General features: G+C 38.7%; 1 protein-coding gene across 1 annotated transcript in view; it reads right to left on the reverse strand.

The window, feature by feature from the left end:
* Positions 1–3,072: 3,072 nt before the first annotated feature.
* Positions 3,073–27,449, reverse strand: part of OTOGL (otogelin like) — a 132,654-nt gene continuing 108,277 nt past the window's right edge. Inside the window, exons 46-57 of the mRNA XM_077838230.1 lie at positions 26,146–26,250; positions 25,689–25,796; positions 24,622–24,723; positions 23,788–23,892; positions 23,661–23,701; positions 21,983–22,046; positions 19,722–19,900; positions 15,213–15,317; positions 12,845–12,964; positions 10,829–10,878; positions 6,992–7,067; positions 3,073–3,273 (exon numbers count right to left, since the gene is read on the reverse strand). Coding sequence (XP_077694356.1) covers positions 3,073–3,273; positions 6,992–7,067; positions 10,829–10,878; positions 12,845–12,964; positions 15,213–15,317; positions 19,722–19,900; positions 21,983–22,046; positions 23,661–23,701; positions 23,788–23,892; positions 24,622–24,723; positions 25,689–25,796; positions 26,146–26,250 — 1,256 coding nt within the window. The remainder of the gene's footprint in view (positions 3,274–6,991; positions 7,068–10,828; positions 10,879–12,844; positions 12,965–15,212; positions 15,318–19,721; positions 19,901–21,982; positions 22,047–23,660; positions 23,702–23,787; positions 23,893–24,621; positions 24,724–25,688; positions 25,797–26,145; positions 26,251–27,449) is intronic.

Below are 27,449 nucleotides of genomic sequence, written 5' to 3' on the forward strand. Positions count from 1 at the left end.
GGGGTTCCAAAGAGGATGGATCTAGACTGTTCTCAGTGGTAGCAGATGACAGAACGAGGAGTAATGGTCTCAAGTTGCAGTGGGGGAGATTTAGGTTGGATATTAGGAAAAACTTTTTCACTAGGAGGATGGTGAAACACTGGAATGCGTTACCTAGGGAGGTGGTGGAATCTGCTTCCTTAGAAGTTTTTAAGGTCAGGCTTGACAAAGCCCTGACTGGGATGATTTAATTGGGGATCGGTCCTGCTTTGAGCAGGGGGTTGGACTAGATGACCTCCTGAGGTCCCTTCCAACCCTGATATTTTATTCTATGATTCTATGCTCAAAGTTTATGGAATGTTTAGCATGGTCTATATACTCATTAAAACTCTAGGTGAAAACCTGGCCCCACTGAAGTCAACATAAATTTTATCACTGAATTCACTGGGGTCAGGATTTCACCCATAATATTTTATATGTTACTGCCACAGTCATTGTCTCAACTGGCTAAAGTGATTGGTTCCTGTTTCTGACTATTTATTGTATCTGCCTTCCCTACACAGAATAAAATAGACAAGCAGTATTCCAAAGATATATCCTTGTTGCTACGGTAGCAACTCTATTATGACCATTAGATGAATATTATTTCTTTATAATGATTAAATTTTTATAATTAAGGTTGCGTGTCTGTCACGGAAGTCATGGATTCTGTGACTTTCCACGATTTCTGTGACTTCCACAGCTGCAGCGGCCAGTGTGGCTGACCCAAGGCCCATCCAAGCAGCTTATCTCAGGGCCAACCCCTGAGGTGGCCCCAGAAACAGCCGCACTGGCTGCTGCTGGAACGGCCCCACAGCTAGTTGCACCGGCTGTTGCTGGAGCGGCCCCAGGGACAGCTGCATCAGCCGCTGCTTGGACAGCCTCGGGCAGCTGGTCCTGGTGACCACCCAAGAAGCGTCAGGTGCAGCTGGCCTCGGGGAGCACCTGAGCAGCAGTCTTGGGGGCAGCTGAAGTAGCGGCCGGTGGGCGGCTCCCCAGAGCTGCAGTGCCCCAGGGCTCCTCCAGAGCTGCAGTGCCCCAGGGACGCTATGATTTAGTCAGTGGTATTTATAGTAAAGACCATGGACAGGTCATGGGCCCGTGAATTTTTGTTTATTGCCCATGACCTGTCCTTGACTTTTGACTAAAAATGCCAATGACTAAATTGTAGCCTTATTTATGATAAAATATTTTAAAGTATTAACCCAACTCACAATTTTTTTATTATACATGGGGAACAAATATTTGATAATGGATTCTTCTATCTAGCATACAAAGGTATAATATGATCCAATAGTTGGAAAGTGAAGCTAAACAAATTGTTTGGAAATACATTGGAACAAGTTACAAAGCATTGTGGTGTATTCTCCATCACCAGCCATTTTAAAATCAAGAACAGATGTTTTTCTAAAAGATAAGATCTAGAAATTATTCTGGAGAAGTTCTATGACCTGTGTTATACAGATGGTCAAACTAGATGATCACAATCGTCCCTTCTTTGAATCCATAGGAAGGGTGTCATGAATAACTGTGATTGATTTAAATTTATATACTATTTTTCTCCATAATCAGCCAAATTTAGTTCACAGAAGATGGAAAGATAGGTTTCACATATGAAGTGATGAATGATACAGAACAGCCTTAACTTTTAAATATATTTATTTTGTGTTTTTATATTGACTATTTCTCATTATAAAAACAATATAATAATACAACCTCATTATTATTTTATTAAATTCTGACAGTTTAAATATCTATTGTATGAGAATTGCTTGCCCAAGAAATTTTGAGATTCTTAGCCAAGAATTTTAGTTTCAAAATAATACACAACATGAGTGAACGCCTGGCCTCACTGAAGTCAATGGCTTAACTACCAATGACTTCAACCAGGTTAGGAATTCACCACTGAGTTTCTAGGGTAAGCAATACTTCTGAAAATGGGCATAAAGCTAGATTCTCAATTCTTAAGAATTACAATAAATAGTTGATGGCTAAGAAAATGGAGAGCACTTCTGGCAGCAAATATACAGACCATGTGCATCCACAGACTAATCATATATATGAATTTCACTTATCTCCTTACAATCAATGTTATATCCTTTTCATAGGGAGCATGTTTCTTCTTGACTCCAAATGATTTGAGACTTAGATTCAGCAAGTGTTTCCAATCTTAATATTCCTTTTAAAACAATCTTTAAATTTAGTTAATTTAAATAAAAAGTACTGAACATGAGCATTTCAACCCACGAAACAAAGGGTAAAACCAAAGCAGAAGGTGCACTGGTCCACTTTCAAAACAGAATACATTCACAGAATCTCACTCCAACATCCTCATAAAATAAACAGCAATTTCTCCTCTGATTGGTTTTAAAAAGTTAAACATTGATTTAAAGTATAAGTCTACGGTGAACGGCACAGTTTTTACATATTTTTAACAGAAGTCTGAACCACCCTCCATACTTGGCCCCTTCTATCCAATCACAATATTTAAAATGTATATCTGATATTAAAAAAGCAAAATGCCATAGATTTAAGGAATGTAACATTATACTAGGATTTAGACCACAGGTTTTTTAAAAATACAAAATTAAAAAGACTACATTCATCATGTTGCTCAGTGGGTTCAAGTTTAAGCGGATTTCAGTCACTGAGTAATGCCTAATGGAACTGCTAATAAGATAAAAGCAAAAGTTTTCACAAAAATTAACTTTTGGATACAGATGGCCCAATTCAATCAAGTTTAAATTTTAAAAATCAAATTAGTTTTCAGCAGCATATTGGAGAGAAGTAAATAATTGTCAAATTAATAATCTGATATAAAAGAAATTATATATGTATATTTGCCAATGTCTGAAAATGTTTTTGCTGTAATATTTCTATGCAATTTCTACTAAATTTGCTAAGAAACCAAGCTGTCTGAAACATTACGGATAAAATATATTTTTCTATATAGTATTTATTCAGTCTGTCCAATGCCAAAAAAATATAATTCAATGATAGGAAGCCAACTTCAATTCTCACTGTGAAATCAGATACAAGGAATCCATCAGATGTTCAATTCCATTGGCATGAACAGTCTATAGGCTCTTGGATGATGTACATCACTTCAGTGCCATTTCCTGAGCAGTATAGTGGCACAGTCAGGTTCTGTACTCCATTTTCACGACAACATTTACAGAATCTTAAATGGCTATTGATATTGACATTAAAAATTGTAGCTGAGGGGCATTTCCCTTCACAGGAAGCCACATTTATCTATTAGTGACAGAGAAAGAGAAATTATCAATTTCATTAACAAGATGAAACAAAACATTTTAAAATTAACTGCAATCAGAATCTGTTTTTACACCTAAAAATATCCAGGATTTTGTAAAGGATTCTGATACGTAATAATTATTTTCCCTATTAAAAATCATTTGAAAGTTATCACATACAAAACTATGTTAAATGGTTATGTCAATTCTAAGTTGAGGTGAGCCTCTTTGTTCTTGCCTTTTCTTTTTTAAATGAAGTCAGCTTCTAAATGTGGAATTGTTTTGTACTCGTGACCACATATGTTGGCTGAGCCTGAACAAAATGTGGTGCTTTATTGTAAAGCTGTTTACCACTAACTTTTACTTTATACTACGTTCTTCTCCAAGCAATCCACTCCCTGTTCCTGGCCTAGCACTGTTGTGGAAGAGCATCTAGGCTTTTGAAGGTAATGAGACAGATACAGAGATAATATATAAGAGATGACTTAAGTTATATCCAGGTGGATCTACATGGTAATCATCAATCAAGGCCTGATCCAAAGCCCACTGAAGTCAACGGAAAGATTCCATTGGGCTCTGGATAGCAGGCCCTTAAAGAGGGATATTATTCCTGTGAGAGCAAAACCCTACCCCACACAGAGTTTCCTATAACCTAAGAAGAGAATCTTCAGATTTTCTTCTCCCTTCTCTAGTTCTGAGAATTTAAACCTGATTGAGAAACTGTTTAAGCTCAAAAACTTGTCCTGCCATCACTAAACTCCTAAAATAGATGAATATATTTATAACTCTTAAACTGTGCAGCTAAAGCTGTGTCCTTTACTGTTGGTGGATTAATCTAAGCAACCTGTGGAAAAGTCAATCTTAAGTATCCCTCTGCGGGATCAAGAGCGGAAGCACACTAGTGTGATAGCTTTCTCCTTCCTCTTTCAATATGGCTGGCAGCTAGAGAACTGTCCTTAGCCACACTATCACTCTGATAGATATATCTGAAAGTATGAGAGCAGAGGTTAGGTGAGCAAGAAACAAGGTGGGTGGATGGGGTAGTGAGGTTGCATAAAAGTACTTGTGCCACAGAATCAAATTGCCATTTTTTGTATTGTTTGTTTGGGACTTGAACTTTGGCTATGACTACACTTATGGCAGCATACATAGTACATACACTGCACACTCCCCTGGCACAGGTATAAATAGCATTGTAGACCATGAAACACTTCCTAACCAAGTAAAGACACGCTAGAGCCTTAGGGTGTATACCCAACATGGCTCTCTACACACCCAAGCAGTGCCTCCCATATGTGTCCCACTGCCTCCCAGCTGCTGGAGACTTTCCCCGCTGTCTTCCCCCGGCAGAACCTTTCACTGCCGCACATAACTACACATCACAGTGAGGACACAGCCTACTTTTCACTGCAGCACGTAGTTACACATAACCTATAACCATTGCAAGTGTAGACAAGGTCTCTATTACCATGAGTGGTATCCTGACTTTACCAACTTCAATGGGACCTGGATTTCATCCAATACTTACAGCATATAAAGAGTTTTCTGATCTGCTATTGTGCTGGGGCAGATTAGAATGCTGATACACAGTTGTAGAATACACAGAATCATGAAATAACATCCATAGATACGTTACATACAAATTGCCATAGTGATTCAGAGTAGTAGTCCATCCAGTCCAGTATCCTGTCTCTGACAGTTGACAGAACCAGATACTTCAGAGGATGGCATTAGAACTTTGCAGTAGGCAATTTGTTCCACAATTGCCCGCACATAGGTTTCATCCCGAGCTTGAATAGTTAGAGATTGGCTTAAGCCCTAAATCATAGAATCACAGGACTGGAAGGAACCTCGAGAGGTCATCTAGTCCAGTCCTCTGCACTCATGGCAGGACTAAGTATTATCTAGACCATTCCTGATAGGTGTTTGCCTAACCTACTCTTAAAAATCTCCAGTGATGGATATTCCACAACCTCCATAGGCAATTTATTCCAGCACAAGCTTTAATATCCCTTCCAAAGATTAGGTTTTGAATGATAACTCTGTATCTTCTTGATATGCATATAAATGTCTAATCCCTTTTTGAATCTTGTTAAGTTCTTGGTCTCAACAACTTCTTGTGGCAATGAGTTCCACAGCTTAATTACACATTGTATGAAAAAGTATTTCTTTTATTGATTGTGAATATCCTACTTTTTCACTTCATTGATAGTCCCCTAGTTCTTGTAATATGAGACAGGGAGAACAGTTGCTCCCAATCCATCATCTCTACGCCATTCATTAATGTATATACGTCTATCATGTCTGTCTTATTTGTCTTCTTCCTAATGTACACAATCCCATTCTTTTCAATCTCTCTTCATCTGCAAGTTTTTCCATGACCTTGAATATTCTTGTCCCTGTTCTCTGAACCACCTCTAGTTTTGCAATACAATTTTTGAGATGGGGTGATCTATACTGTACACAGTATTCCAGGATAGGCCACATCACTGATTTAAAGACATATTTTGGGGGATTATTCTCCCTCCCATTCCTTATGCATCCTAATACCTTGTTAGCTTTTTTTGATTGCAGCTGTGCATTGAGCAAAGGTTTTCAATGAGCTATTTTGGATTGATACAGTTAATTTAGAACCTTATAAGAGTAGCTTAAATTTTTCCTCTCAGTGTGCATTACTTTTATATTTGCCTACATTAAATTTCATTTGCCATCATGTTGTCCATTTACATAATTTGTGTAGATCTCTCTGAAATTCTCAGTCTTCTCTGACCCTGACTAACGTAAATAACTGTCAGCTGCAAACTTTGCTACGCCCTTATTCACAGTCCTTTCCAGATCATTAATAAATATATTAAACACCACAGGACGTAGTATGGAAGTGTGGGACACCTGCTGTTAACCTTTTGCAATAATGAAAATGGACCACTTAAACCTACTCTTTGCATTCTACGTACTAGCCAACTTTTGATCCATAATAATACTTTGCTTTTCACCCCACAACTATTTGGTTTTTTTAATAGCCTCTTGTCTAGGACCTTGTTAAAGGCCTTTTGGAAGGCTAAATAAATTATGTCAACTGGTTCTCCTTTTTCCACTATATTATTGACACATTCACACATGCACGTAACAGGTTTTATACCCGAGACCTCACCAAAGCAGAGAGGTATGATGTCTTATTAAATGATCTCCATAAAGGCTATCATCAATGTATGATATAGAGAGACTTGTCACGTGGAAGAGAGAAGAACATTTATGTCAGAGAGCTCTTTAAGGAGGAATATGTTTCCATCATTGAGCAGGGGGTTGGACTAGATGACCTCCTGAGGTCCCTTCCAACCCTGATATTCTATGATCATTTATAAGTGGAAGCATTTATACTCCCTTTTTTGTGTAACTCCTCTTTAGGGATGTTATTTCATGATGGAGAGGTCAGTGACTTTGTCAGTGATACGCAATTATACTGTGTACTTTTCATTTGAAGTCAGATGTTATTCCAGGTAGAAGGGGTCAGCACTTCTGACCATGTATGGGCAAAAGTAATTAATTTTTACCCACACTTATGAGTAGAATAACATTTCCAGGGTGAGAGGTCTGCTTGATGAGATGATAACAGCATTTTTTTGTTGTATATTGATGTCTGCAATCCTTTTTCATACTTGTTTTATTAGTATGACTCATGCTCATTATGAAACACAAAGGCAGCAGTTTTCTATACTTACAGGCCTCTGACTTATACAGTCACTTTTTCTTATGGTTGTTCTGACCGTCACTTTCTGGCAAATCCTTTCTTCCTTTCTACCTGATAACATATAGAAAATGTTTATTCATTAAATATACATTGTGCTCTGTTTATTCATTCTTTAAAATGAATTGTTACATTTTAAATTAATAATATGGTAAAATATTATTTCCATATCTAAATCATTAGGCAGTGACAAACCAGGAATATATTAATAAACATTACCTGGAAAAAAATACCATACTTTCTAATTATCATATATGAAGACATTAATCAGCATAGTCATAGAACATATAAAGAGGCTACAACTGTTGAAATGTTAGAGTGATTTAATAGTTATGTTGTAAAGCTTTTGAAGATTGAACCCACATAGCAAAGACAAACCCAGTGAATAGAAAAGGGCAAAATGCTGTTTTTCAAACACTATCAATGCTAAGGCTGAACTTATGAAAATAACAGACACTAACTTGAAATTAGTGTTAATTATATTTATTTAAAAGACATATTTTAAATAATTATATCCTTGCTCTTGCTCCTTAGAACACTTCTGGAACTGGCCATCATTAGAAGATAAACCAGCTTTAAATATGCAGCACACAGACTAGGGTCCAGGTTTACTGATTATGGGAGAGATTTGACAGGGCTTTGGGAAATCTTAGTAGGAGATATGCACATCTCCTCTACGTATGTGGGGTATTTTGTACTAAAAACTACTCCCGTAGCTGGAGCTAGTAGTACTCAGGATAGCAAATGTGCATAGAGGTTTATGAAAATATTACATTTTTTGCGGTTATGTATTTTTGTGGATTTTTCTTCTAGCCTTTGGATAATGAAGCTATCCAAATATTAAGAAGGATACTTGTGACACAAAACAACTAAAACCATGATACTGAAACAAATGCAAAGGTTACACAAAACCCCCATACCACAGGACACAAGACAAGTTGTGCTAGCTGTATCTATTATACAATATACTTTTACTACACCGATCTCACAACCAAATCAGAAGTCACTGTATAACTGTGTTGCCACATAATCATTTTTCATCTTCAGCATCTAAATTAAGTGGGACTAACCAACAAAGTCCCTCTTCACTTTCAGCACAATCCCATTCCTGCTCCACAGGAAAGGAAGAACATATGTTTTGTAAGATCAGCAAGCTCTGAGCAATCCAGTGACACACGTGGAGTAGCTACCGGACCAGTGGGGATCTTGTATGTACGTCAGGAGTAAAGCACGACTCTTCTGGCTTCAGGGGACAGATGCCATGCTATCCTCTGACAAATACTATGCAGAATCAAGATCATGTTGGTTGGTATACTAAACACTGTACTCTCTTACCAAAATTGCTGTGCAAGGACTTGTCTAAACAGTGATTTAGTGTGCAGCAAGCAAGCGGTGTAAATCTACAGTGCGTCACTCATTGTGCACTAAGTAGCCATGTGAACTGTGCTACTGCACACTAAAAGTTACATAGTGCATTTTGATCTACTACTGACAGCACATTCCAGCCGTTAATAGGCTTAATCCTGAGCACTGAGTAATAGGATCCTACAGAGGATCTCTGCTCTATGGAAGATTCCAGGGGATCAGTACCTCTCAGGATCAGGCCTAATACCAGTATGGAATTGGTTATATTACATTGATAGTCATGTATAAATATATCCCTACAAACGATTATGTTACGTAAAAAAAATTATGTTATATAAAAAAGAAAATACATTATTAAAAATAATAATACCTGGTTCACAATTTATACTATCAGTAGAGACTACAGGGCTAATGGCAAAGGGTAATACACCCAATCCAGAACCTGGCAGAATTATTAGGAATATAAGTTTCTTGTAAAATAAAAACATTTTTACACAAATGACATTTCATTAATTCTTACACTGCCAATTACGATTTTTCTTTTGGTAAAAAAGTAATGAACTTCTCTGTTTGCCTTCCAAATTTAGAAATTCTGCAGTTGCTGAAAATCTCACTGATAACACCCTACACATAGTACTTTCCTGGTTAAGAGAAAACTTCAACAGTGTTTCCAGGCATACCACATTTTTGCAATGGGTATTTCATGACTATGGCAAGGTAAGAATTAAGTATATGAACTCACTTTGCATGCACTTAATCAAGCTCTTTTCAAAAGGATTACTTGTTCCCATTACAACCCCCAGGTGTTGCAAGCTCTATTTTTAATTTGTCTTTTTAATGGCTTTACCCCAGGGCACATGCTTTTAGTTTGAAAACACAAAAACAAATAAAAAATAAAATAGCATGTAATTGTATGTATTGTATTTTTGTTCTTAGCAGCCACCTCAGCAAATATTTCTGAAGTATAACAATGCCTTTCCTGAGGCCACAGAATATTGTGAAAGCTAAATCTTTCCTGATTACTGCAAAAGGCAGAAAATATTTGTAGCCATTAATACTTTAGTCTCATTCTCTAAATGAAACCCACCCAACTTGTATGGCTTCAGTGAAATATTTTGCAACTTTACTCCAACCAGTAAAGGAATAATCCCTTTGAAAGACGCTAGCATAATCCTTGTGCAGGTTTTTTTTTATTAATATTATTATTGTTTTTCAGTCTGAAAAAAGTACTAGATTAAGCTACAATCATTTCTGGCTTCTTTGCTGTGTATATGAAGGAACAACATTCCATCCACATTCCTAAAAATTGATTTTCAGGGCCTTGTATGCTAAATATAATTTTATTTGATAACTATGAATAAATATATGCCTTTATGCAGCCGCTCTTTTAAGAGAGATACAGGTATACATATGCAGCTACATATTGTACTTTTGACCGTCACAAATATGACACAGTGCAATATGAAACTATACTTGTGTGTTCTTATGCGATATTATTGATTACAGCTCATTTTAAAAAATGAAATTCAGGATTTCAAAGGCATTTTATGCCCCAAAATTTTAATTCTGAAGAAAAAAAATGGTGTTTTCCAAGCAGCTCTATTTTTTACTTTTATTCGCTATTTATACAGAATCAAGGGTTTTATTTTATGTAGTTTAGAAATCACAGTCTAAATAACAAAGCTTTTTGTTCTTCAGAACTACACAGGACCAGATTCTGTTCTCAGTCTGTTTTTACACTGGAGTAAAAAGAAATCAGAATCTGTCACATAACTACACCATAATTAAGAACCTGTATGTTTTAAACATGCACATTCATAGAATGTGAATATATAGCTACATAGCACAAGTGTTCATTTGGTTTAGATTTGTGCCTTTTATCACCATCAATAATAATTTGCTCTACACCCTACAATTTTTTCATATTTTGGATTTAAATGCATTTCCCAAGATGGAAAGAGTTAACTTTTCAATTTAAAAAATATTGTATTCCAGCACTCTGACCCTAGAAAACATAAAAGAACAAAACAGAATAAACCCATAATTATACAATTTGTTTCAATATGATCAAAATAGGTATCAATTTTAGAAAATTTGTTCTGAGCTTTTATAGAGAACACTATAAATATGTATATGTATAGTTTTGGAGTAATCTTAACAACAAACCAATCTTTTCATTATTTAAATTGGGATCACTTTTCATCTTCCTCAGGCTGTCTTTGGAGAGATTTGGTTATACTCCAGAAGGATAAGGTTAAATATCACCATATCAGCAGCCATATGAAGCAAGGCTTTTCAATAAACAGTTGTTAAAGAACTATAACAATTTTGTTTGATTTGGGGACTGCATGCTTTTTCCTTCCTTATGTCCCAGCAACTGAGTTAAAAAAACACTGCTCTCCAAAACCAAAGCCAAACTAGCATGTATTGCAGTAGCTTTCTTCACTTACACGTCTTGCAGCAGCCATCATTATAAGTCTGCACAGTGCCTCCATTCTAGGAAAAGAAAGGGGAAATATATCAAAAAAGACTGTGCCCAATGCAATGCCCTGCTGTATCCAATTACATTTAGAACATAATGGGCCAAATCTTCAGTTGGTGTAAATTGGTGCACTATCACCGATGTCAATGAAGTTACAAAAATTCACATCAGCAAAGGCTCTGGGTCAAAATCTCCAAGCTGTTTTGAAATATAATATTTGAAAATGAACTTGCCATTATGATTGAGCATATCTGAGCTGGTCTCTTTTAACTCAAGAGAGCAGTCATCTTCAGACATTACCATCCATTCTCCCACTGATGGCTCAATTAACATTGGGAGTTACTTGGATAGTTAAAAAATTCCATATATGAGTAAAATGTAATTTTGTTCAAGATTCAAAAGAATTTACATTGCTCATGTACCACAGAAATGAGCACAGTGAAGATTCCAATTAGATAGCTATTTACTACTGAATACCTATAATTTTGCCTCATGTAATATATTTTCAGAGCTCTAATTCATCCCCTCATTCTAGTTTTTTGGTTTTCCTTTCACATTTTATAATTAACTTTTCTTATGGTTTTCTTCTCAAATGTATTGTAGGCAGGACTGAAGCGGAAATGCAGAAAACATATCAAAAAGAGGAGATATTCCTCTTTAAATTAAAAAAAGAAAGGATCTCTCTCATGTGGAACTGGCATAAATAAGAGCTAAACTGTCCACTTTTAATACATTTACAAAAATTGCAGATAAAGCAGGAGAGTGGATGGGATAGCAGTCTTGTACTAATACCGTACAAAATATTTTTTTTAACTTACAGTATTGGTTTTCTATATTGTTAAAGAGAAATCACTGAATATGTTGATCAATTTTTCAAAAACGAGCACTTCAGGTTACCTTCCGAAATCCATATTAGCTCCTAAATTAACCTAACCTGATTTTCAAAACTGCTGACCAACCTCAACTCTCACTTGAAATCAGTGCTGAGCACTTCTGAAAATCAGGTTGAACTGATTCAGAAGGATAATTTTAGGAACACATTCTGGAAAATCTTGGCCATTATTATTAAATAAAGACCCTAACAGAATGTGATGAAAAAGCTCCGGAAATAAGAAAATGTTTTTAACGGTGTCAACGTTACTTTATGATAAGGTGCTTTATTTGGGATAGACAGGAGAGTAGCTCTGTGCCCTTTCTAAATAGCATGTAACACATTTATAGATCTTGTGCAGAATTTGAAATCAGTACTCAGGACAGATACTGCAATGTATTTTTAGGAGCATTGCTTGAACAGCCACAAGTGCAAGAACTAGAATGTACAAAAAACAGAATAATTAATTAGGATAAAAGCTAGAAACCTATATTCCCTAAACAACAACAAAAAAGTGTGTGTGTGTGTGTGTGAAGTATCTTTGAACTATAGTTATTTGGTTTATATATGTTAATTTTTAGGTAGGTACACTAAGTAATTTGTAATCTTCATGAACCAGAGCTATTTGTTTCACGCAGAGCACAAAGTCAGCAAGCCTCTTGAAGTGTTTCTAATCTCTGTTCAATTTATGGCATTTTGAAACTCTGCTGCTGCACATTTATCTGCAAACTTGCTAAGTGGCATGAAACAGCTTATTTCATTTATGTGTTTATAAACTCTGTGAATTATAGGTCCTATTCAGAACTCTCTGCTCAGACAAAAGGAAAGGGAGTAAGAACCCTATAAGAGTGCAGCTTAATACCAATCAAACAAAATTTTAAAAGTGCACATTGTTTGGGATGTATGATATAACCCTAAAAACAAACAGAAGAATAGTACATAAGAACATTAATTGCTCATTTTAAAGTTGTTACTTACCAAATTTTTTTTAGATTAATCATTCTGTGGAAAGTATAATATGGTTGTCAGACCCATAATGGTTCTGAAATGAATGCCAAGCTCCAAAACAAAAGATTAGTTATTACGATTTAAAATCACAAAGTACAAACCTTTGTGCATTCAGTCTCATTAAAAGGGGGGCAGACAACACTAGATCCCAGTATCATAGCACCTACAGCAGTCTTTGCACACTCATATTGGGTGCAATTGGAGGCCCAGGTGCTTCCCTCCTACAAATACAAAAAAAAATACCAGAACAGACAGCAAGTTACAGCGGCACTGACACTAGAATATTGCTTAGTTATAAAGGTGTTATTTCCACATGTAGCCACTAAGATAGTGGACAGACCCTGCACTCTATTCCTCGCCAATGCACCAGCCGGAAGGAAAAGAGCCTGCACCAGAAAAAGGGCTGGTGCAACTTACTTCCCTGTGAATCAGAGTGGAAACTGAATTATGACTCAGAATCAGTAAGAGTCATAGAGTTTAAGGCCAGAAGGAATCACCAGATTGTCTATGCTGATGACCTGTAGATCACAGGCCACCAAAATCACCTAGCACCTGCACATTAAACCCAGCCACCAAAATTAGATCAACGCATTATGGTCCACAGGAAGAGAATAGGAGGGACCAAGATGCTTCAGTGCCTGAGGCTCCTCCAATAGCAGGGAATTGATTATGCCAGATATACATAGATAATCCCAGTAAGTGATTCACACTCCAAACCGCAGAGGAAAATGAAAATACCTCAAGGTCACTGACTATCTGACCTGTGGGAAAATTCCATCCCAATCCCACATATGGCCATCAGTTCGACCTTGAGCATGTGAGCATGAACCAGCCAGCTAAGCATGTGAGAGACAGACTGTTCAGTGCCATTTCAGAGCATTGGCCCCCCTGTCCAGTGTCCCATCTCCAACCATTTCTGATGCTTCAGAGGAAGGAGACTAAAAACAAAAACAAAACAAAAAACCCAAACCCAGAATACACTGGGAAAAGGTGAAATCCCTTCCTGATATCCTGCAGGTGACCATGAAGGATGAGCTGTAGGAACATATGAATATTAATCTTCTTAATATTATTAAATCTTTCATTTATATCACACCTGTGACCCCAAAATGCTTTACAACCTCTCCAAAAAGTATATAGTACAGGAATCACTAACACCAATCACTGGAAGGCAGCCACTGTTTTGTGTTCTGAGCCTCTACCAAAAACCATAATAGTAGCCATTGACCCAATCCTCTCTTTACATCTCAAGTTGGCAAGTTTGCTTAAGTGTTTGAACAAGAGCTTCCCTGACATCAATAATATGTCCAGTGTCTCTTAGGGAGCCTGATTTTCAGGTGTGCTGAGCACCCACAATTCCCATTGACTTCAGCTGACGTTGTGGGTGCTCTGCACTCCTGAAAATTGGGTGCCAACGGCTAGCTCCACAAAGGCACTTGGGCTTTGCAATGCTAACTTTTAGGCACACTGCCACCCAGTGTAGTCAAGTGCCTAAGTCCAGGTTTGAGGGAGGCACCTATCTAAACCTGGGATTCACAGCTGTGAACCCTCTCCTGGAATTAAGTGACTAGGCCAGGTCAGCCTTTTCTCATGAAAAACCAAAGAGAATGACCCCATGATAGCCAATAGCCCAGTGATTAGGGCACTTGCATGGATGTGGGAGACCTATTTGCAATCCCCTGCTGCAGAGCAGAACTTGAATTTTGAGTCTTCTATATCGGAGGTATGTGCCCTAGCCACCAAGCAACTGGGCATTCTTGGTGGCGCGGCTTGCACGATCTCCTGTTCAAATTGTTCCACTTTGTATAAAACACTAAAGATTCATGGGAGGAGGCATCTGAACTTAGGGCTCCCACATCCCAGAGAAGTGGCCAAACCACTAGGCTTCAGAGTCACTCTCACTTTTTGTTTCTCTGGCCAAAGGAATCTTTGCATTCTCAGAATGCCTACTTGATCGGGCCCCACAGACAAGAGGGGGGAAAGCCTCGTTTGAGAATCTCACCAGGGCTTAGCCACGAGCTATATTGTCAAGCTGTTCAGCAGTGGCAGGGCGTAGGTGCATGCACAGTGGTGATAACTTAGGCACCTAGGGGACTTTACTGGAAAATGTCAGGTGCCTAGGGAACTTAGGTGCCTACAGCATTAGGCAGCAGGCAAGCAGGGATTCTGAGGGCTCACTGAAGCTTAAATGTTGGACTTATATGCCTATCTGCCAATTTAGGCAATTTATGGATTTAGCCCCAGGTGTTTAGTTCAACTTCTCTGCTCCCCTATATTTGCTGGCTGAAGACAGCCAGCCATGTGGATATAGCTATATTGAACACCACAACTGTCCCTACTGACAGACCAAAAGTAGGAATGTGAGAAATGATAATACAAGAACCAGCCAGAAGATGTCAGTTAGATACTTGAATAAAGTCATATGTGCTACTGATACTGTTATTTCCTCCAGCGTCCAGAGGCACTTACTTCATGCACAGATAGTGTTCCATTTTCAGTATAGAAAGCACAAGACACATTTTGGCAGGTTCCACAACAAACATGATGACTGGGAGAAGGAATGTATATTTGATGCTGTTAAAAAGAAAAAAAAATGAAATGAACCTTTTTTTTTAACACATAGGTCACTAATTGTAAGTGAGTGTGGGGGTTTCCTTGTCTGTGTTCTCTCTCAATAGAGACGGTCCCAAGTCACAAAGTTTGGATGTGTATCGACATCCAAATTCTCCGAAATGTTAGGCAGGGATATGATCTGGTGTTTTGATTTAGGCCCATCTCTATTTCTGAGAGGTTACATAAACTTAGAACTTTATTTTCTGATAAACCATATGGTCTTTGCCTGTTCCTCAAATCTTTCTGAGTAACAGCCGTGTTAGTCTGTATTCGCAAAAAGAAAAGGAGTACTTGTGGCACCTTAGAGACTAACCAATTTATTTGAGCAGAAGCTTTCATGAGCTACAGCTCACTTCATCGGATGCATACTGTGGAAACTGCAGAAGACATTATATACACAGAGACCATGAAACAATACCTCCTCCCACCCCACTCTTCTGCTGGTAATAGCCCATCCAAAGTGACCACTCTCCTTACAATGTGTATGATAATCAAGGTGGGCCATTTCCAGCACAAATCCAGGTTTTCTCACTCCCTACCCCCATACACACACAAACTCACTCTCCTGCTACGTAAAAGAATAAATGGACACAAATCAGATGTCAAGAATTATAACATTCATAAACCAGTCGGAGAACTCTTCAATCTCTCTGGTCACGCAATTACAGACATGAAGGTCGCTATCTTAAAACAAAAAAACTTCAAATCCAGACTCCAGCGAGAAACTACTGAATTGGAATTCATTTGCAAATTGGATACTATTAATTTAGGCTTAAATAGAGACTGGGAGTGGCTAAGTCATTATGCAAGGTAGCCTATTTCCCCTTGTTTTTTTCTACTCCCCCCCCCACCCCAGATGTTCTGGTTAAACTTGGATTTATGCTGGAAATGGCCCACCTTGATTATCATACACATTGTAAGGAGAGTGATCAGTTTGGATGAGCTATTACCAGCAGGAGAGTGAGTTTGTGGGGGGGGAGGGGGGGGAGAAAACCTGGATTTGTGCTGGAAATGGCCCACCTTGATTATCATGCACATTGTAGGGAGAGTGGTCACTTTGGATGAACTATTACCAGCAGGAGAGTGAGTTTGTGTGTGTATGGGGGTGAGGGGTGAGAATTTTCATACACATTGTAAGGAGAGTGGTCACTTTGGATAAGCTATTACCAGCAGGAGAGTGAGTTTGTGTGTGTGGTTTTTGGAAAAAAAAAAAGGGAGCGGGGGTGAGAAAACCTGGATTTGTACTGGAAATGGCCCACCTTGATTATCATACACACTGTAGGGAGAGTGGTCACTTTGGATGAACTATTACCAGCAGGAGAGTGAGTTTGTGTGTGTATGGGGGTTAGGGGTGAGAATTTTCATACACATTGTAAGGAGAGTGGTCACTTTGGATAAGCTATTACCAGCAGGAGAGTGAGTTTGTGTGTGTGGTTTTTGGGGAAAAAAAAAAGGGGGCGGGGGTGAGAAAACCTGGATTTGTACTGGAAATGGCCCACCTTGATTATCATACACATTGTAAGGAGAGTGATCACTTTAGATAAGCTATTACCAGCAGGAGAGTGGGGTGGGAGGAGGTATTGTTTCATGGTCTCTGTGTATATAATGTCTTATGCAGTTTCCACAGTATGCATCCGATGAAGTGAGCTGTAGCTCACGAAAGCTTATGCTCAAATAAATTGGTTAGTCTCTAAGGTGCCACAAGTACTCCTTTTCTTTTTTCAAATCTTTCTATATTCTTAGTTAAATGAATGAAGTCCATTTTGACCATTAAAACATGACATACCAAAATGAACAAACAATACAGGAGATCTATTTTGGTGAGATATATTTACTTTTTATGATACACATTTACAACATAAGATTGCAAGAATGAAGACAAGTGGCTAAGAAAGAAAGCTGGGAATCAAATCTAAAAGAAAATGTGTCATTTATTAAAAGAGTAAAGAAGTGACACCATGGGATAGGAATCCCATCCCACAAGGAAAAGGGAAAGTGTCCCCATGGCATATTGTCATTTTTACTTAAATTTGTGCAATATGTGACCACTGAAGCCTCTGGAAGTGCGAATAATAATTCAAAAGCATCAAACTTAGAAAATGTTAATATTTACAAAAATCATCTTCTTCCACTTCCTACAAAAGAAATTCAACCCACTCAAGCAACCTCCCTCAAGGAAAAGCCTAAGCAACTCAATAAGCTTTACAATGTGCCCTGGGGGGGTTGTCAAAACAGCAAGAAAAGTGAACCCAAAGCGGACATCTCTTCATCGAGAATATCCTCTGTTCCAAGAGGAGTAGCACAGAACTCACAGCCCATTGAGAAGGTGGATTAAGGTGGTATTAAGCCACCTTTGCATCCTTCCAATCCTGAGCTGCTCTGAGACCCCAGCATAATTTATGCAGTCCTGGAGGCCAGTTTCAGTTACGGCTTCCTCCAAGGGACATTCTATGGTTTTCAGAACTGCCCAAAATCTCCACAGTCCTATGTGCTGTGGCCCTGCACTCGACACACTCCTCTTGCTCCTAGCCTGCCTCCTGGCACACCCGCTACACACCCAGGCTTACGAAGGGGTCCCTGGAAGGCAGCTTTACAAGGGAATTCTTCCTAACTGGATACTTGGCTTTTTAGGACCCTTTTACACTTTTCCAGCCCCTTTATCTGGCCTAAAGGGGCTGGAATGGGGTGAGAATCTTACCCTTTGTTTCTAAGATAGCTAAGGCCATGTCTGCATTTACCGGGGATTGACGCTGCTGCGATCGATGCAGTGGAGGTTGATTTAGTCACTAAATTGACCGCAGAGTGCTCTCCGATCAACTCCGGTACTCCACCGGAATGAGGATTAAGGTAAGTTGATGGGAAAGCATATCCCATTGACGCAGCGCAGTCTAGACACCACAGGAAGTTGACCTAAGCTACGTCGACATCAGCTACTTTATTCATGTAGCTGGAGCAGCGTAACTTAGGTTGACTTACCGCAGTAGTGTAGACAAGGCCTAAGACTCAAACTTTAAAAGTTCTTCATATCGTGGCAGTATTAATTGTTGACTTTTTATTGGCAATTACAATAGCTCAACATCTATAATTTCCACAAGAAGCAAACTGGCTATCTATATGTACACCATAGGATACACATATGCTTTACTAGAGAAGTATCACTAAATAATTGGGCAACAGTTTCCTTCCTATATAAGCTGAAGTTTCTGAGTGGGCTTCAAGAATAGCGCCTTGCAGAGTGCACTGGAAAAGTCTGTCTTATGTCCCATATGACGTAATGTTCAAATATGAGAAAATGTAGTCAGAGGAATGGTTTAAAATTCTTTAGCAGAAATAAGCTAGTGTCTACATTTTAAAGGTTAAATACTTCACAACTAAGGGCTGTCTATGCAGCACCATGGTCCAGACCACAGGGTGTGATTTGTAGAGCACTCTAAGTGCCCCATGTAGACCCTACTGGCATGGACTAAAAGGTACAGAGTTCACTTTAATGTAGTCCCTGACCTTTTAGTTCATGTCAGCAGTCTACATGGGGCAGTTTAGAGGGCTCTGCAAATCACAGCCCCATAGTCCAGACTGCAGCACCATGTAGATAAGCCCTAAGAGAAGACCCCTAACCAAAACCCCAGATCTGAATGCTCCATGAACTTTCAGAAAGCGGATAGAGATCAATATCCATTTCTGAAATTTTGCAGTTCAGGTCCATTTCTACTTACAACTTGCAAGCCATTTGCAGCCTAACTGTTAGCCAGATTCCCCAATATTATTCTATATTTTTGCTCAGGCCTGCACTTTCATTTACTCTTCAATTTCCTGAACACTAGAGCAGGCAAAGTATATCTGCTGTGTGCTGTACAGTAGGCAATGAAATTTCTTATCTGTCTTGTTTGTCATATACTTTGGAGTGAAGACTTGAATTGAATGTAAATATTCCCACTGAACTGGAACCCAAGTGGCGAATACTGTATCAAAGTTACTACTTCTCTAGTTTCTTGTGCTGTCTTCACACACAGCCTGCTAAAATATGCACAGATTTCTTACCTGCTGCTTATAGCTTTTTGCCATGCAACTATTATTTTTAAATAACAGACTTGCAATTTGAAAAAAACTCTCTTTGTTCCTGGCAACTTCTGAACGTCAAAATGAAAAATGTGTTTATAAAACTTAAATAAAAAAAACCTCACTAAAGCAATATTTGTCATAGGCCACCACCCAACAAACACAAGGGTACTGCCGTTAAGCCAAGTTCTTATTATTCCATTTGCTGGATAGATGTATTGTTAAGCTTCCTCTATTCAATTGTCATAATCTGTAATTAGGACATTTTTGTTCACAAGTTACATCAGAATGGCATTTAAAAACACTCACAGCATCACATTGTTGGGAACAGTTCACAACTGTAAAATCCATGGCATGATATCCTGTGCTGTGATCTTTTTCTTGTAAACACTGTACTGTGTAACAAAGATTTTCATCCAAATACTGAATCATAGATTGTCCAGGATTCAGCACAGTTACTTCTTGGAATACACATACATCATCCTTTTCTGATAATAATAATAATAATGATAAAAAGAAGAAGTGGGTCATTAGGATAATGTTTTCAATTAAGCAAATTATCAGAATCTCATTCAAACAACTAGGACAAGATCCAGCACTTTGTGACAATTTTGAAGTTTACTGCTGCAAGCAGGCATCGTTCAAAGCAAGACCCTTGACTTCCCATCCTGGGGACAAATTCTATGTTCCTTTACATCCAGTGCAATCCCACTTACTTTGATAGAGTTCTATGGAGACAAAAATCAGTGCTGAATTTACCCTCTGCACTTTAAATATGCCACATTCAGATGTGTATACACCTCTACCCCGATATAACACTGTCCTCGGGAGCCAAAAAATCTTACCGCGTTATAGGTGAAACCGCGTTATATCAGACTTGCTTTGATCCACCTGAGCGTGCAGCCATGCCTCCCCTCCCCTCCCCCCCCCCCCCACCGAGCACCGCTTTACAGCATTATATCTGAATTTGTGTTATATCAGGTCGCGTTATATCAGGGTAGAGGTGTATTTAGTTGTGGGAGAGCTTCCTAGGCAGGAGGCAATGTGCTCTTCCCAAGCATGTGGGGCACTGCTCAGGACATACAGGGAAAAGAAAAAGTTACTGGGATGGATTTTAAGCAACAGCCTACAACTGTATTGACTTACAGCTGGATAGGGGTAGTATACACCCATCCATCTCACACATCAGCCATTTAGCTGGGTCCAGTGCAAGATTACAGGGCTCCCACCAGATAACCAAGAACCCAGGGTAGACCCTTCAGTCTACCTCCTCTCATCCTCACCTCCTACCTTACAAACTGAGCAGAGTACCAACACAGGGACCTTGGTCTGCAAAGATTTCAGGCCTCCCCTTCTTACAGGCACAAGGTCCACCAGCAAAAATCCCAGGTCTCATTTGCCTCTGGGACGTAGCCCTTTTAGCTTTTATCCATACTGGATACTAGCTGCAAGCTGAAACAAACTGAAAATTCCTATATTATCCTTTAATATCAGACTTCCAAATGCCATTCTTCTGCATCCCAACTGCAGGTCCATAATGCTTTGAGGAAGGCAAAAAACACACCAGATCTCTGCCACTTTGGCTCATCAGGAAAAAAATTCCTCCCATATCCCATAGCCAGGCGATCAGTCACACCCGTAGCAGCCTGGAAACACAGCTCCCTATCTACATGACGGGGAGGAAGGGCAGAGCAGCTGAAGAGCCAAGGGGGCTCCTGAAGGCTAAGGAAAAGTTTAAATTATTTTAGGGAGGGGCACAGGAGCCAATCAGCTCTCACTCTTCCCTCCTGGCTAACCAATGGGATACAACAATCTGGCGCCCAGGTCTGGCATTTTGGGGCATGTGCTCCCCACCTTCCCCCTCTCTTCCAGGAGCAATACATTCCTTTTTCTGGTCCAACCAATTATGTCCCTCCTAACCCATGGAGATGGGTGAGGGGGCATTTCTCAGGCATGGGCTCTCCCCCCTTAATCTCCCTTCTGGGAATAATGTATTCTGCCGGCAGTCTAACCAAACATTTCTCCCCCAAGTCCCTCTGCCCCAAGACAGGGGGGTAGGGGGTAGATTTTTCCCACTCATCAATCCCATATTTGGGGCTGGTAGCTCAGTATCAGCACATACATGAAAGATTTGTGTCCATGTTTTACACTTGATTTGGAATTTAATTGTTAAACTGGATGGGATGGGGACTTTCCTAGTATTTGGAAGGAAAAGAAACCCTGCAACATAACACCGCTTAAAAAAAACAACCCTTGAAAAGCTATAAAATGTACCACTACATAATGTCAATTATATTCCTGGCCTGGGGCTGAAGTAAGTCTTCATATTTTCTGCATTTCTCTAATATTTAACACTGTGCTAATCTAATGCTACATATATTTAGTCTGCAAATCACAAAAGTGTAGCCTTTCACCAATTAAATGTCTATCTTTAGAATTAACATTGAGACATTATACACTGTAGATATAAAGTCACTTTAGCAGGCCAGTGTTGGCCCATTGCTGCATTACTTGTGTGCTTTTGTTTAGTAAAACAAAAATTAATAAGGTTAAAAAGAAAAAAAAATTACCACAGATGTACTGCATGCATCCACAAGCACTGTAAATGCTGTCGTCTACTTTTTGAACCTCTCCCTGTGTAGCAAGAAACAGTTTCAGAGTCAAATACATCAAACACAACTTATAAAGCTTACAAGAGACACCCTTCTCTTAAAACATACAAAACTACTGCCACTCCAGCCTAAGCTTTGAGAAAGAGAAAATCACAATCCATTACAATAGACAGTATGGTTGCCAGATGTATTACTGTTAACAACAGCTAAGTGGTACACTTCCTTTTGGTCTGAATATAATGACAGTGCAGCTGAATGTCAGTTTGAATTAATACTGACCTGAAGAAGACCTTTGTTTTGAGATGAAACTTGCCTCTTTCACCCACAGAAGTTGGTTTGAAAAAATAATATTACCTTACCCACCTTGTCTCAGTTTTAATTAGTTTATTTTTAAAAAAATCTGTCTTTCTTTTATTTTGGATATATTTTCAAGTGATAAATCCTGGTTATTTTAATAATAAAGGTATATCTGGTCATAAAATACCACTTTGACAGCTCTGAAACCTCCTCCATGACTTTAGTGTATTGTCAAAATTCTGTACCACCGTACATCTCTTGCAAATGATTCAGAATTTGGCCTGTTATGACCTATATTACATTTCTTGCATTATATCCACATTACATGTTCCTCATATGTAGAGCCCTGCACGGATACAAAATTTATATCGTATCTGTGGATATAAAGCAGATATCCACAGAGCTGCAGGGTTCTATCAGGAACGGCAGCAGCAAAGGTTGCAGCATGTTTGACATCCACTTCCAGGAACCAGTGCCCTGCCTGGGCAGCTCCATCAGCATGGCTGTACTGGCCAGCCCTGCCCACTGGGGCAGGCACCAGGCTCATTAGCAGCTGTCACTGGTCACGCTAGTGTGTGCAAGCGGCTCGCATGCTCCTGGACACACTCACGACCAGGGATGGCTGCCATAGATATCTGCATCTGTGGATATAAATTTGGTATCCAGGCAGGGCTCTACTCATATGGGGGAGGGCATGTGATGGAAAAGTATGCCTTTCATCACAGTGATAGTTCAGAGTTACATCATTCGTTATCACGCATTTTCCAGGTTATAGCAACTATTTTGTTTAAAACAAAATAGAAAATGAGAGAAGAGGACAGTATATCTAAACTCTCATACGTTACAAAGGTCAAAGATGTTTAATAACTTTCATAGGAAACATATATAATTAACAAAACAAGCCAACATTCCTCTAGAAACAAAGCATGTTCATAAAGTTGATTTCTTTCAATAACAAAAATTAATTTTGTAACTGGTAAAATTTTAAGCATGTTGATCCTAGTCAGTATTGAACAAAGTAAGATTACATTTTCTTCCCTTCAGTTAGGTCTGCTTAAAAAACACAAAATGAAGCTTCTCCAGTGGATTGATGGTAGCAACACAGGATCTAAAATAGGGGGTTACAAGCTGGATTTGGAAGATAGGAGACAGTGTTTCAACACCTCCCCATTTTATAATCCATGTACTGGCAAATATATGACAGGCAGTATTGATAGCCCCAATCCCATAGCCTATGATGACAAATTCAAGGAAGGGACAGAAACAATAGCGCATAAAAAGTAAGGGGCGGGGGGAATACTGGATGTTATTAAGTAACATCTAAAGAAAATTTTCTTACCACTTTACAGGTTGGTATAGTAAAATTTTCACAGCTACATTCTGAGAAGAGAGCAACAAAAATGTATCAGTCAAAAGACATTAACTTTTATTAATAAGTAACTAGTAGAAGAATGAAAAATAGTTACCACAGTGCCAGCCTGGACAACACTGTCCAGGTACTTTCTCTTTCACCAGTCGCATGTCAGCTGTGCAGTTCAGAAGAGGCACTGAACAACGGTTCTCATCACAAACTAAATGGGGGGAAATGACATGGCTCAACATGTTTTCAGCTCATATTTCCTTAGATAAACTATTCTAACAACATTGAAGGTTTTTCATAGAATTTTGTTATTATGATTTAATATTTGTTAAGGTCCAACAGCATTCTTGACACTGTACAAGGGATAAATAGAGAGACAGGCCAAGATTTCCAAAAGTTAGCGATTTTGGTTATCTCAATTTTTGATGCCCAACTTGAATCTCCTTAAAGGGTTTTACATTTTCAAAGTCTGCTGAACGCGAATCATCTGAAAATCTTGCTCCATGAAAGTGACTCAAGTTGGGCACCCAGCAATTGAGGCACCCAAAATCACTAGTAGCTACAGGAGTGCTCTAGCTGTATATCTGTAAACAGTTGCTAGATAAGGTGTCAGTAGACGCTGGCTGACCAGAGGCACCGAGTCACTTCAGCAATGGTAGTGAACAACATTTCACTCCTTGTTGCAATGCTAATGCATGGGGATATCTGTGAAAACTGAAACTTCTTCAGAGCCTATTAAGGACAACCTGTGAAAGGGATGCCAGAATACTGTAATAACGTAGGACATTATACAATACTGAACATTTTATAAAACTATATTTTTAACATTTGGATAAATTCAACTTTAGATGGAAAGTGTTGAATCAGCTGAAAAAAATACACAGCATATAATGTTTACCAGATACAGGAAAACCTTTAAATTAAAAACAGCTAAACTTACCACAATGGTAACGAGGACAACAGGAATGCATGGTGCTAAGATCTACTGTGAGAATTTCCCCCTCATTACATAAAGGAACAGGCTCAATGCAAGATTCACAAACTAAAGTTAAAAAGAATAAACCAAATACAAAGTTTAAAATACATCATCAGAAAGTTGTTACATATGAGCTTTATTCTACCCATGACAGGTTTCAGAGTAACAGCCGTGTTAGTCTGTATTCGCAAAAAGAAAAGGAGTACTTGTGGCTCAAATAAACTGGTTAGTCTCTAAGGTGCCACAAGTACTCCTTTTCTTTATTCTACCCATGTTCTTCTACTGTGCCTGCCTGCCTGCAAGCCAGCCAGCCATCTGGGTATCTAAGAAACTTTTATTGACTAACACATTCAAACAAAATAGATAATTGAAAGTAATGATACAGTAATGGATGTACCTATTACTTTGTCTGGTGTTGAGATTTATGCTCAGACTGTTGCTACATGGACTGAAAAAATGACTGTCAGTGGGCAATAATAACGAAGCTGCAGATTGAAGGCAAAGGTCACATAATTCTATAAATGAAATATGTCCAAATATTTTCAGACAAGCCCAATTTCTGTACTTGTATATAAAATGGCATCATTCTTTAGTGTGCAGTTCAGCAGTAATATTTAAAAAAGTAACCTAGGAATAAAGGTCCTAAATTGCAAAACAATACATGCAAGTGGAATTTATAGCCAAGTGTCTGCCCAGGCCAATCCTGTGACAGCATTCTCAGGCAACCTTTTCAAGTATGCAACTAGAGACCTGTCTTTTCTTATTTGTAGATAACCTAATAACAGTGGTTCTCAACCTGTGGTCCAAGTATCCCCGGGGGTCTGCAGATACGTCTAAGGGGTCCATAAAAGACAGACTGAAAACTGACTGAACAGAATCACCTATATATACACAGACAATAGATTTCCAAAGGGGTCTGGCACCACTATTCAAAATTTTCTAGGGGTCCTCAAATGAGAAAAGGTTGAGAACCACTGCGCTATAATATCCTGTCTACCAACAAGAAAGCTAGAATAGTAAAGGCTTCTTACCACACAGATAAGAGAAACAACAAGGATCTTCCTGTTTTGCTTCAACAATAAATTGGTCCTCTCTGCACTCCGGACGGGGAGCATTGGGACATGCTAAGGGATCACATTCTACATAAAAGACAAGTCAGTATCTCTAATAAAAAGTCACATGAATAATCCTACAATAGAAAAAGGTATTTTCCTTAATTACTTTCTTTTTTTCATTTTCTCTTCTCTTATCTAAACAAAACTAAACTGATTGTAAATCAAAACTGACAGAAAGAAGAAATACAAAAAAAAAAAAGTATAAACCCTAAGGAACAGAGCAGAAACAACCTGAGGAAGAGAGTAGAAACATTTCTCAGAAGTTATTTATGGTGATCTGTTAATACAGGCAGAATTGTCGTTTGGTACAATTACCCCAGATAATGTAGGGATGGAAAATATGCTTTTAATCTTGTCTCCACATATCACTTACCACATTGGTATTGTGGACAGCAGGAAAGGGTGCTATAGCCTACCATCAATTTTTCACCATTTTTGCATGTTGGAATAATAGCCTCACACAAAGTCATGTTACATTCTGAAAAAAAATATGGCATATGCAAATATTCACATGTGTATGAATGTGAATAGAGATTACATTGGTTGATAACTGGCAAGTGGTTACAGGTAGCTATCTAGAGAGTGAAAATACCAGTTCAGCTATGCCATTTGCCCTCTATTTCCACAAAAATATTTCATTAAGACATTAAAAAAAGCATCTTATAACTAATGTATCAAATACTAGACCCATGCTTCTTTTGGTAAGAAACATGGACAGACAGAAAGCTAGCATCTGGCCATCAACTGACACTAAGCTGCTTTCTGGGAAAACAGTAACATGCCAATGCATGATTCACTTAGAAGCAGTGGTGCAAACATGTAGAATCATGAAGATTCTAACAAGGCATTCTACTGTGCTGGCAGCTCACTGATGGAAATAGAAAATAAAATAGTTAACTACATAAGATGAAGAACAGTATTGTCATTAAGGCAGAGGACACGGGATCAAGGACATTTGGATTCAGTTCCTGGCTCTGCCAAAGTCTTCTTGTGTTTCCTTGGGCAAGTCTCTCTATCTCAGCTCCCACATGCAAAACTGTGGTCAGTCATAACATTTCCTTTATCTCACCCTATGACTTATCTATTTAGATTTTAAACTCTTCAGGGCAGGGACTGTGGACTACTCTGTGTACATAATAAACCTAGCACTAGCAGACAGCAATCTGTGTTTCGGCCTATCGCCAGTACTGTTATCAATAATACCATTATTTATTATTTGCACAATAGAATACGTAATGTGCAACAACTAGGGAGAATTACCTTAGGGTTTGTCTACATGAACATTTATACCATGGCAAGCTGGGGTGTGAATCTACCCAGCACTAGCCTGCTGCAGTCTAACTGTCCATGTGCACTCTGCTGATGCATGTTAACAGCTTGTAGAGCACTTTGCTCTAGTCCTCTTTGGACTCGCTCAAAGAGCATTAACAAACTGTTAACTTGCATCAAAAGGGTCCACACAGGTAGTTACCCTGCGGCAGGCTAATGCAGAGTAGATTCACACTCCAGCTTGCTGTGGTTAATTGTTCATGCAGACATGTCCACACTCTTCTATTTAAAAGCTCAGCATTACCCTAAGTGTGAGGACTGTTCTATCATATCCCTTCCAAGATAGGAATAATCTGCAAACTGTTTAGGAGAGTTTGGCCTATGTAAAATTAGCCTACACTATGTCTA

Source organism: Eretmochelys imbricata, chromosome 1 (genome assembly GCF_965152235.1).
Source record: "Eretmochelys imbricata isolate rEreImb1 chromosome 1, rEreImb1.hap1, whole genome shotgun sequence".
Lineage (NCBI taxonomy): Eukaryota > Metazoa > Chordata > Testudines > Cheloniidae > Eretmochelys > Eretmochelys imbricata.